Source organism: Micropterus salmoides, unplaced genomic scaffold (genome assembly GCF_014851395.1).
Source record: "Micropterus salmoides isolate LMB-PRFRI ecotype aquatic unplaced genomic scaffold, ASM1485139v1 Ms_hic_scaffold_4, whole genome shotgun sequence".
Classification (NCBI taxonomy): domain Eukaryota; kingdom Metazoa; phylum Chordata; class Actinopteri; order Centrarchiformes; family Centrarchidae; genus Micropterus; species Micropterus salmoides.
In genome coordinates, this window is record NW_024043372.1 from 10,652,062 (window position 1) to 10,664,669 (window position 12,608).

Here is a 12,608-nt window from a genome sequence, read left to right on the forward strand (position 1 = left end):
AGGCTTCTGAAAATCTATCTGTATCAATATTTGATTTGATGAAGAAAGTAAGACTCATTTTTCTTTCCTAACCACCAGCTCAGTCGGTCTGTGATTGTGCCATCCTGATTTACGGCCACAGAATAAAAGCAGTAGTGATGTATTTTTAATAGTTACCTCTGACAGGGTGCTCTGGTGGAACGGCCTGGCCAGCAGCCAGCGAAGTGATAGATTACACACAGCCACATCCCGGCAGAGCTGCAGCTTCGCGTCACCAACACCACAAAGGCACTTACCTAGGCTTCCTTGAAGTAATTACCAAATGTTGCTATTTTAACCCAACTTTTCAACATCAGGGGACTCTCAAAAGGACATGGGTACAACAGTGAGCACAATTTACATGAGTAAAATTTTTGTGAAATGAGTAAAATTAAGGGTAAATGTGAAGTCTCTCTAAACAGCTTCAGAGACAATGAAACAGACCATAAATCATGAAAAATAATTAAACACACACAGAAATGCTATAGCATCACTATATGCACTCTGCACACTGCCATTCACTTGTCGAGTCTGTCACAGCAGGTTAGGATGTAAAAGGGATCATTTATTTGTAACTACATCAGTTCCTCTGATGGTTAAAGGCCTTACAGCTCAAATGAAATAATGTGTCCTACATTTATCACTCTGCAATCTCATTTTGACCCACATCTACATACAAACACATTTAGCAGAGTATTAGGACTGCTACATTTGGCTCTGAAATGTTTGAAAGCAGAAATCCTTAAATGAGATGGAAAAATCTTGAGTCATGTTCTATCACAGGGGTCAGAGGTCAGCAGGAGGTCAGGGTTCACACTGGATATGGGAGTGCAGGGGCCATCTGCCATGCTTGAGGCATACAATGGATCATCTCCTTTAAGGTATAAGTAGACAGAAGCACGAAAGACTGAGTCAGACATTTAGCATTAAGACTTATCCACTCTCGTCCACAGTGACTTACTTTGAGTTCAAGGGTTAAATGAGCTTAAATCCCGAGACTGGCGTCATTTCAGACAAGCAGTAGGGAGAAGGGCAGATGCCAGTCACAGAACCTTGAAGTGACAATATTTCAAAAGGAGAAAGTAGAATGAGAAGTATGTGTGTGCAACTTTTATCTTGACATTGGAAATAACACAAGGGCTACTGTGATGTCACAGGGATGAAAGCAAAATGTCATATAACGCTTGCCAAGCGGCTACTCTGATACGCCCTCAAAAACACAGGTGGAAAAACACTGAGCTGCAGCTCACAGTCTCCTCTCTCTTCCAAACACTAGCTACCCTCCAGGCAGTCAATATATTTAAAGTTGTTACTGTGATGTAGAGACAGAGCTCAGTTAGCTTATAACTTTATGGATGAAAGATACTTTTGTTACAGATTAATAACTCACCACTCTGAAACTCTTGCTACTGTCCATGTTGCTAAGCTGGTAAGGGGATATACAGCTGAACCGAAGCCCTGTTTACCAGCTTCGCACTGACCCACCCTTCTCTGCTTCTGATTGGCTAGTAGTCCTTAACTAGGAACTGCTCCCAACAAAGATCATTTAGAGACAAGATGTATCACTCCACAGCTAAAACGAAGCCTTTAACACACAAGTGAAAAGAGGAGCTGCAGCAATGTGCAGTATGACAAAAATATGGTGTTTTTTGAAAATTAAACCATGTAAACCTGTTGTGGTACCCCTAAATGAGATTTTGAACCTGAGAATGAGCACTACCTCTTTAACTCAAGATTTATAGTAACGGCAAGTGACCGAGCAACATTATGTAACTTTTCTACTACAAAATAACAGGTGATAGAGAATGGGCGACGTAATCGGGCTCAGCAGCCTTTTATGGCATTGCTTCTCAAAGTGGGTCCTTGAGGGGGATCCCCGGGGTCCCCAGCAAAAAGGAGAATCATTTATTTTCTTCTAATTCCATCCATAAGTAACACAATAACAGAATGTATGACTACTTGGGTCTTGGGTTTCATCAAATTTCTGTACTAAAACATTCAAAAGCAAGTTTAGGGGTCCTTGATGTGAAAAAGTTTGAGAACTACTGCTCTATCAACATAATGTTGGCTAAAGGCATAGGTGAAGAGGTCGAAGAGGACATTGACAAAAAAAGAGATCGACCAAGCAAGAGGCTGCCGTGTTGTTGAGAGCTTAAGGAAATAAAAGGCAGTGAGACAGACACCGAGCTGGCCGTCTTGTTGTTGGACTAGTAAGTACTATTGCTATGTCTTGTGTTGTCGCACTTGCTTGAAGTTTGGCTACGTTAGTGAAGTTATCGACTTGCTAGTTTTGTTATAAGAAATGTAATCATAACAAATGCACGTGTACAGCTATCCTTATTTATGACAGCGGTGAATTACATTCTGAAAGGGGAGGGGCGCCAAATCACACAAAATCTGACATAATGTTGCTTTAATCTGATCTAATTGATTCTAATCTAATTGATCTTAAAACATTCGTCCTTGTATCAAAAACAAAAACCTCCATCAGTCACAACAGGACCTTTTGAAATCATTGCATGATGTGTTGCATGTGATGTTATTTGGTTCAACTGACACACTTATATAAATATATATATATATTTATATAAGTGTGTCAGTTATGGAAGGACACCACTCTAACTGAAAGCTGGAAAAAGGTAAAATAAAACTGTGACCACTTTGTTAACACTCATGTGGTTTCTTCCTTCCTGGGTGACTGAGGCCCAGTGCAGAGCAGTAGGAGGGGCAGGTAGGAGTGAGGCGGGAGGGAGTCACATGGGAAACAGTCAGGCTGCTGTCACATGGTTTATGTTTGCAGGCTGAGCTGAAGGGAGGAGGAGTTTGGGAGAGAAGTTTGTGTAAGACAAAACCTTGGTATTCTTTCATGTAGCCCCCACAACAAGTACAAGAGCTGCTTTGACCAAACAGCCTGTTATGGAAATCCCTGCCATAAATCTAAAGGTGAGTTTGCTGTTTTACTTGATTGTCATGTTGAAATTGTGTGTGGTAGCCTGCCTTTGTAAAGTGTTTAACAAAGACTGGTGTTAAATCATGTGTTAATGTCCACTGTGTTGCTCAGTTCTCATTGGTAATTCCTCTATGTGGCAACCCTGTCTCAGACACAGATCACAGTGTTAAGTTATTTAGCAGATATAGCCTCCAAAAATATGTTTAACTGCATTTCATATCATAGACTTAAAAGTTATGTTTTCAGTGATGAGCAACAGGCTTATGGACAGACTAAATAACATTATTGGATGACAGAAACACAAACATAGTGATTAATCCGTTCATTGTAGGAGATGTTAACAAGATTTATATGTATACAGCTTTGCTACTGGATATAAGAAGTTGAACCAAATAACAATCAGTCAGTCATTTCTGATGTCTCCACTTGTTGTGTTTAAAATTTTGGCAGGAAATGATATGGCAGTGACCTTTCTGTGAGGAACATACATAAGTGAACTGAGGCATTTGTGCAATTTGTGGAGCCATGATATCAATCATCCTGATGCAGCTTCACATTTCATGCCGGATGCAAATTGATCACATGTTTAACGTTCAGTTCTGTAGTTTCTTGCTTTGTTTCGCATGTGAGCATACATACATAGATTCACCCAGGTCTGCATCTTATGATTATTTTCAGTATTAATTAATCTTTTTTTTTTCTAATTAATTAATTGTTTGGGCTATAAATTAGAAAATTGTGAAATATGTCCATGACAGTTTCCCGGAGTTCAAGGTGACACCTTCAAATGTCCTTTTTTGTCCACCAAACTTCCAAAAAAGAGATTTGCTGATATAACACGTTTGGAGTTTTTAGTTCATAAGTGATTGATCGATTTTCCAAATTGTTTTCATTTCATTTTCTGTAGAGTGACTAATCGTTCCAGCTGTAGACTGAAGTGTGTCCATAGGGAAAGGAATAAATATGGTTTAACTTTAAGTTAACAATCCTATATTTCCTTTTAACACTCATCTTTCTTTCTCCATCATAGGCCATAGTACTGGTGCACTGGCTGCTTACAACATGGTGAGTGTGAGCACAGTTTTTTTTGCCACATACCTGAGGAATTTTTCTCCTCCTCTGGCACACACACAAAAGCATATCTACACAGAGACTGTCTCGAAATCTTGAACCTCTTCAACTCCCAATTCCCATACTTGCATAATCAAACATAATTCTTCAAATGTGACTTGTGTCTTGTGTGAATTGTATGTTTGCTGTAGGGGATGTATGGTTGTGTGGCTGCCCCTCTCCTTTGCTTGGGGGAACTTCAGCGTTTTAGCCGTTGGGGTCTGGGCCATTGCACAGAGGGACTCGATTGATGCTGTGCTTATGGTGAGTATTTGCCTTTATTCCTTCACGCACGCTGCAATCTTAATATCATGTGACACATACAGGAGTCTATCTATAGGCACAGCAATGCATATCCGTGCTAACCTATTTGTCTGTGGAATCTAGGACAATCTGTGAGTGTCCCTTTGAGAAAGATAGCCTTCCCTTAATTCAGCACAGCGTGCAGTAGCTGTGGCTTTTCATGGTCATCAGTTTACAGCACCAGGGGCGGTAGTGTTAGGCCAGTCTTAATTGTGTATTGTGTGTAAATTAGACAGTTTCACAAAAATAAAGACATATATATTTTAAGCCTAAAAACTTAGCCACCTTATCCTAACTCTGAACCACGACTCATGTTTCTATGCTAACAAGTAGTGCAGCTGCTGACCAGTGGCGCCAAATTACACAAAAGCTAAAAGTGTTTTGGAATAGGCAATAAGAAGAGTTTTTAGAGAGCGCAGTAACCTGTCATTTAGTTTTAGATTGTCCAAAGAAGTTGTCCTGAGCCTGAATGACAATAATGTATACCACCAAGTGTTGCTTGACCTCTTCAGACTTTTTCCCTTCTCCCTGAACCATGGAAGTATGGGAAGTCCTTACTATGCTTCTGCCTTGTAATTGTAATTCTTCCTGAAGGCTGGGGGTGTGAAGGGAGCTGAGCGGTTTGACACAGTTGCTCAGCCATCAGCCATGTTTTTTAATTAGGTGGGGGGTTATTTCCCTACAATTCTTGGCAAATTAGTCCTATTTACATAGTCAAGAACTAGACATATCAGTCAATGAGGCAATGTAAGAAAAAAAATAGCTGTCCAGTGCCTTTTTCAATGACACTTTTGACAGCTATGGATTCTGAGCCTTTTACCTTGTATACTCTAATGTCCAGTGTCACTGTTGCTCACAGCCAGGGTCCCTCAGGAAAGACTGAGCTGGCCAAAGTGAAAAAAGAAAGTTGAAAGAAGAATTAATGCACATATTTCTTTGTGGTTCATGATGCATACTCATATTCAAAGTCAAATCAACCCCTACCTCAATTGCATTAGTTTTGGGAGATGGTGCTCCTTCCTTGTGCGCTCATTATGTAACCTAGTTTTTTATTTAATTAACTCCAAGTAATTTCAATGTATCTTTTTTCACATATTTAACACACATTTCTTGCTTTTGGTGAATTATTTGACATCCCAAAATATGTATTTGACAGTCCCAGATAACAAACGCAGTAGAGACATTTACCCTCAGAAAGCTCTTTTCTCATAATTGGAATGACTTTATTTTGTTGCAAGGAATCTTTCCTCATCTTTCTTTGGCATAATTACATAGATATGTTGGCACTTCACAGCATGGAAGCACTTTCCATACTGACACACCATCTCTGTCCATTAAGATGCCTTTCTCTTTGTTCTTTTTCTGTAGTTTCTGATCGGGATGGTTGTGACAATTTTGACCGACATTATCCATTTTGGGATCTATTACCCGCAAATTGATTTAACAACTACCAGAAGGGACTTGTATCGCTTCAGCGCAGGAATGGCCATCCTCAGCCTGCTGCTTAAACCTGTGTCCTGCTTCTTCGTCTACCAAATGTACCGTGAACGTGGAGGAGATTATAACGTTAACTTTGGTAAGTGCTATAAGATAAGTCAAGTATGTTAGACTGAGTTTGAGTTTGTAGACTTGAATCGTGGAAGTGATCATATGTGACCACAAGGCTGATTATGAAGAAGAGTGGGTGCTGCACAGATTTCTAGCTCTCATAAAGCAGGAACAGGAATTTCAAAAAATTTATTCTTACAGCAGAAGCTGATGATATCTTCCAGCATACTGGATATTTATAGAAAATAAATCAATAAGAAAATCAAGTAAGTGAATTTGATTCCCTTTTGGGAAGCAGATGACACATAAAATAACAAGGTTTCATTATTAAGTAAGTGCACAGTCTGGGAAATGTGAATTTTCAGAACCAGTGATAAACAATCTATAATATCTGAGGTTTCCTACTCCCCACCAGCCCTGAGTGTGACCAAAGCTGGAGGTACAGTGTGATGCATGTGTCCAGGGGCGCTTTGAGATCCTCCCTATGTTGTTTTATGCATTTTGTCATGAAAGGCCTGCCAAGTGCAGCACAACAGGGATGACTCTGTGCTAAACCACTTGCAGATGATTCCAGAGTCAAATGAATTAGTTACAGTCACAAGACATTTCAAATGCAGCAAAATATCTGGGCTGCAGTTCGACCGCTCAAGGAAATTATTTCTCAAGTTCACAAGTTGTTTACAACATTTGTATGTCATTCTGGCCACCAATTTACACTGCATGCAGGACCATATTAATCCCATACGGGCTGGAAAATGTCTGCCATGATAGAAAAATAGCACAGGATTGATGTGCCAGAGCAGCATGTTTATCCACAGAAATAGAGATTTTGTGATATTATTGGCTGTTGAGTATATAACTTTCTCCTTGTAGGCAAACAAATAAGTACACTTCATTGACTGGTCAGGAGATAGCCCACTCAATGTGTGTTCTTTGATTAATCGTGTGTGGCCATTGATTTTAGGACTTGCACTGCTGAGAGCTTTTCCATCAGAAATCCCACTGAGTTGTTATGCCTGCTGGATGTTTCTCATGGCTTAATCTATATGCATTAACCAAAAGTGGTTTTATTCATCATTTGTAGTGTAGGAATTTGATGATAGTAATGAGAATGGTTCCATATAGGGGTAGTGAGCTTTTCTTACACTCGCTCAGTGTTTGCCTTCATAAATAGAACATAAAAAAAGGATGAACATAAAGAAAGAGTTGGGTGTGTAATGTGATATAAACTGTAATTTTTACTAGCTAAAATAGTAATTTATTACACTGCACATTGGGGAAAGTAATGAAATGTTTCCTACATTGTAACCAACAATGTAACAAAAATACTTCACCTGATTTGACTGTCTCTGTGGTTTTACTTTAACACCACATACACACAGCAGGTATATCTATTAGACTGTGATTGGCTGCATAGTGACTGATGAATGTAGCTAATGTTAATTTCAGACAATTTGTATTTTAATTGCTGCATGATTGCAAAGCTGCCATCAACCTGGTTCCCTGCTGCACCAAGCACTCTGGGAACCAGGCAATCGGGTGCATGTGAGTAAATTGTTGATTCAGGTATTCAGGTATACCTCATTTTTGATTGGCAGCCCTCTTATGCTGGTTTAAATCACTCTGGTTTTGTATATTTAGTTTTATTTATACATTGCTTAATACAAGGCTGTAGGACTGAGTGATCACACCTTAAATTAAACACTTGCTAAACAACTCCCCTGAACTTTGAGGCCGGTCAGGCTTTGGATTTCTCCACATGCTGAAGCAGTGTGTATGGAGATGTAATAAGAGCCATAGTTGGTATACGAAATATTTTGGCATGCCCAGCTAACTAGTTTACTTCCTTCCATAGTAATGTTAACTTCACAGTGGTTTGGTTCACTGTCTACCTTTTATAAGACCTTCAAGCGACTAACAGCAAATCTAGTGATTTATTCAGACCATCAGAGGGAAAGTGAGAAATATACAAAGGTATTATTGTAATTATATTGTAATTGTGAATGTATTCCCATACGTGTCGCTCAGAGCAATCTCAGTCAGTGGCTCTCCCTCTCCTCTCGCACCATGCGTACGCAGGTAGGATTGAGACCGAGTCCCCACCATTAGTGACATGAAATATCCGCCCTTGTCAGCTAGATTGTGGTTACGTGTTGTCTGTTGTGTTTCCTGTTATGATTTGACTATTTGCCTTGTGTCTTTTCTCTTCCTCGCTGCCTTGACCTTTGACTTCTCAGACTTGGAAACCTCTGTGGACAGTCGATGCACTACGGATAGTGCTGACAGTGCCTTTATTGGCCGCCGATATTGATTCCAGGCTTCTTCCTTTTTACCATTTCTCTTCTCCAATCATCCTCTTCCATCCTCTTGCACACAGGAAGTAAGATTACAAATCAGGCTGCAGGACAAAAAAGAAACGGACATTTCATTTTCTTGGTATTTCTCTCTTGTTGGCTTGTTTATGTTCTGTTGTCCATCTTTCTCTTTTTAATTATTTATGTATCCTTTCATCTGTCTCTTCCCACCTCCGTCAGTCCTCATTACCCTCCCATACCTTCCTGAATAGCTGTATTTGTCAGTAAAGTATCATTGTATTGATATCTATTGTATTATATGGGGTTATATGAATCTACAAGTTTGCATCAATGTATTATTCATTATTTTACTCTCCAGACACCTAATTTCTGTTTGTGTATTCTGTTTGCATATATTTAAAGCAGAGCTGCATGATGGTGCACATTCTTAAATCATCCTAATTAAAATCAACATAATGTTGACTTATAATAGACAATGATTGTGACCTGAATGTGAAATGTGAAAAAGAGTAAGGTTGTTGATGAGCAACATGATGATGAAGTATTTATTTTAGGATTACTAATGTATTTTTATGCTTTAAAATAAAATAAAATAATAAACATCCCAGTTGTACAGTATTAGTAAAACTCATCCAAACCCTCTGCAAAGAAAGTAAATGGCTTGTTTGATTAGCATTGATATGTGCATGTTTGTCACAGTAATAGGACTCTGGGCCATGCAGAGGTAAGAGTGTTTGAACTTCCCAAAACACATCATTGGTATTCTGGCCATGTCAGAGTCAGGGCTGTATGTTTTTGAGCATCATAGGGAGTCCTGTCAGACTTTTCAGATGGAGTATCAGTGCCTTCATGTAATCCATTATAAAACATGTTTACATTAGATATGATGCACCAAGTCAGGTTTTCAATGTAAACTGGATTACTTATATCAGAAAATTCTGCTCATTCGAGAAAGGCTTTTTAAGGACTCATTCTCAAAACACTGATGGTGGTCTGTTTCTCTGGCCAAATTCTCTCCCATTAGTCACAGAACAGAACAAGCAGATAATCAGACAGTAGTGGATGTAAAAAGAGTGATGAAATGAGAGGAATTTCAGAACTCAGCAAGGATTTTTTTTTTATTTTTTATGTAATTTGCTGTTTTCTCAATCCAGCGTCCGTCAGAGGAAATGTGGGCTTTACTGTATGTTGGCAAAGACCTGAGTTTCCAACGGTATAACCAGTATTTATCCAGAGGGGGCCAGATGCTCAAGTCAGGATAACAAATCAGCCCAACTGTGTCATGAATCTGAAATGAGTGTGAACCTTTGCGTTTAAATATGTATATTGCAAGATCCTTGATTAGTTGCAGTGTTTCTAAGCAGATATGATTATGAATATTACAATTGTATTGCAGAGGTTGTGTGTGTTGATGATGTTTTGGCTTGTCTCTGCAGGTTTCCCCTCTGTATCACGGAACAGAGATGCCTACCAGTCCATTGACCAGGAGAATGAGTCTTCCAGCCCAGCCAATCCCTTCAACCAGGCCCAGGACAGCAAACCAGGAGTCCGCACATACTGAGAGAACCAGGTGGTGAACAATGCAGTGCTTTCCTCTGACTTTTTATAGTGTTTAGGTGCAATTTTTACAATCGTTTCCACATCGGTTCCTGTGTTTTGTACAGTAATCCTGCTTCAGATTGCAACATATTGAATACTTTTTATTAAGATAAATCATTAGCTCTGTTAGGGTTTTATAGTGGAATATGGCATAATTAAACCTATTAATTTTTTTCTTCAAAGGTGGTAACGTATTTTGCTAAGCTGGCACAATAATAAGAATACAGAGGAAACACTGCTCCACCACTTCCATGCTGTGTTACTGTTGTTTCCTATTTTTGGTAGAGAGGTGTTGAATGGAACTGTTGTGTCTGCAGCATTTTTGTCAGTTTACTTTTTCCAAGTGGGTCAATTTTATAAATGTGGCACTTATAGACATTAAGAGTCTTGTCCGTTTCTCTTTGTGATCTGTAGATTATTATGTTCTCCTTGTGTGCAGTATTTAATTATTATTTTCCAACTAGTCCTTGCTTTATGGCACTGCAACGCTGGACAGTTTTTAAAACAAGAGAACTGAAATGAATGTTCATTGTCGTGTCGTTTTCAGGAACAAGAGCTGTAAAACCCTTTGACTGAGTTGAAGACATGATGACCAAATTAACATACAGGCTTTCATAGTACAGTGCAGCACACAGACAGGCACTGTTCTTTTATCTTGATGTTGATCTATGCAAAGACTGTATTAGGAGTATTATCACGTCTAATGCTGTAACAATGAAAAATAGATTAAAACTTAAAAACTTTTGTAATGAGTAAGTAATGATCAGTCTGTGCATAAGCAAAGCGACATTTTCTTATTTAAAACTATTTTAATGTATTATTCTTATGTAGTTGTCATAAGTAAACTTGTTTCAGTAAATTACAGACCACATACTGTGCAGCCTGTGATAGCTGTTGATCTGTTAGAATATGTCTTTACTGTATACGGACTGTATTCACAAAAGTTAAATGAAGAGTTTTAAGCCTTGAAATGTTTACATTTAATATTTGTAGCATTAAATTTGCCTATTTGCCTTAACATCAACTCTCAGTTTTAGTGTGCAAATTACATAATGTTGATGGCAGTTAGGAAGGTGGACACTGTGGCTGCAGGATTGATTTTACTGAGCGGTTGGATCATTTGGATTTGTTTTTACAGTCAGTTCTCTTTTGAAAGTGTTTCAAGCTTTGAGTTCCTGTTTTGAAATCATGATAACCTATGTGACAGACTGGAGATGTGGATGTCGGTCACGGAATGGTACTGTGAAATTGTCACTGCTGTAGTACCGGAGGCTCTTGAGTCATACAGATCATAATAAGTAATAATAATAAGTGCATATTAATGTATATTTGCTTATTTGCATATCTCATGTAATTATACCTTAACTCAGTTAATCCAACTGTACGCTAGTGAGCCTAAGAACCCCTTACTACAACACTGCATTACCACATGATCCACTTGTATTGCAACTGCAGTTTGTTGCACTTTTTATGACGTTAGAAAATAAATTTTAGAAAATCAACAAGCATCTATAAAAAAAAAAAATTTGAAAAAAATGAAAATACTGCAGCTTCAAATTTGGGCCAGGTTTTTCCTAATGTTCTTTTTATGACTGGTCATATTTTGTTTTGGTATTCCAACATGAGAGTGCTCGTTGTTGTTTCTGATTGGACATTTTATGTGGCAAGTGTCTGTATTATTTCTTCTTAAAATAAAGAAGAACAAGGTAGAACATTAGTTGAATGAAGTTTTATAACACAGATAAACTCTGTACACAGAGGATTAACATAGTGTTTGCATCTGTATGCACAGCAACTTGAATTTTGAGACCCCTGTCAGATTTTTCTCTGTCTATTCTTCTCTCATGCATTTCTTCTTCTTCTCTGTCACACCTCTGTTTACTCTCCCCCAGCTCCTCTCCAAGATCTCTGTACTGCCCTGCTTATATTTAACCAACCAAACCACACATATATCTTCCTGCTTTTCCCTTTTTTTTTCACTTCACTGTGCATATTCCCAGAGCCATACCACATCCAGTCTTTTCAATAAATGCCAAAATGTGTCAAAATGTAATTCAACCATTAAGTAGGCCTACAATATGCACTACAACAGCCGTTGAGTTAAAATGACACAAAAATGCTAAAAACATGAAGGTGAAAGATTTATTTTCTGCCTGCTGCCTCTTGCATTGCAAATACAACAAGATTAATTATGGTGATAATGCTGTGTGCACCTGGGATGTAAAAACACCTGATTTTCATATTTCACCCATATCCCTGGTGAAAACAAGTGTTCTTGAGTGAATTACAGTATAAGTATTGAAGTAGTACACACAGAATATGAACTTGTAGTCAAGGTTTCTGTCCCTGATGGCTTTCATTATCGTGAAGCGGGAGTAACTCTGGTTGGTTTGAATGGTCTATTGTCCTTAGGTGTGTAGGCTGTGGAGCCGTGAGCCCTTGAGGGAAGTAATTTGTTTGTATATAACATGGATGGAAGTTATATTACTGCTGCAGCAACAGAAGAAATCTTGTACACATGAATACATACTAACATTACATAAACCACAACAGCTGCATGTTCAGCACCTCACAGTACAGCCCAATTATTTGTACTTTCTAAATATGAGCAGTAAACACCACATTTTGGTGTCCGTCCATCTGGAGCCAAAACACCAGAGCTGCCGCAAAAAGTGGCCTTATAAAAAGTTACACATCTATCTCAGCAGTAATAAAAATAAAAAATAAAGTACTTTTATCATTATAGTAAGTGCATATTAATGTAA

General features: G+C 38.5%; 1 protein-coding gene across 3 annotated transcripts; it reads left to right on the forward strand.

Moving 5' to 3' along the window:
• Positions 1 to 2,809: 2,809 nt before the first annotated feature.
• Positions 2,810 to 11,555, forward strand: LOC119886054 (angiotensin II receptor-associated protein). Of its 3 annotated transcripts, XM_038696535.1 has the most exons (6): positions 2,813 to 2,961; positions 3,999 to 4,033; positions 4,231 to 4,342; positions 5,750 to 5,957; positions 9,681 to 9,814; positions 10,391 to 11,555. In XM_038696535.1, exons 1-5 carry the CDS (start codon positions 2,935 to 2,937, stop codon positions 9,803 to 9,805), a joined length of 507 nt encoding a protein of 168 aa, XP_038552463.1. In that variant the 5' UTR covers positions 2,813 to 2,934; the 3' UTR covers positions 9,806 to 9,814; positions 10,391 to 11,555. The 3 variants fall into 3 exon arrangements, with proteins under 3 accessions (XP_038552464.1, XP_038552463.1, XP_038552462.1); XM_038696536.1 differs by lacking the exons at positions 9,681 to 9,814; positions 10,391 to 11,555 and adding an exon at positions 8,167 to 8,849 and having other exon boundaries at positions 2,810 to 2,961; XM_038696534.1 differs by having other exon boundaries at positions 9,681 to 11,555.
• Positions 11,556 to 12,608: the final 1,053 nt, after the last annotated feature.

What these genes read in the sequence shown, in the direction of transcription:
- LOC119886054 (XM_038696534.1), top strand. Translation starts at nt 2,935, where the DNA reads ATGGAAATCCCTGCCATAAATCTAAAG. An exon ending in CACTGGCTGCTTACAACATG is followed by an intron (nt 4,034 to 4,230) that starts GTGAGTGTGAGC and finishes TGTTTGCTGTAG; the next exon opens with GGGATGTATGGTTGTGTGGC. An exon ending in CGATTGATGCTGTGCTTATG is followed by an intron (nt 4,343 to 5,749) that starts GTGAGTATTTGC and finishes CTTTTTCTGTAG; the next exon opens with TTTCTGATCGGGATGGTTGT.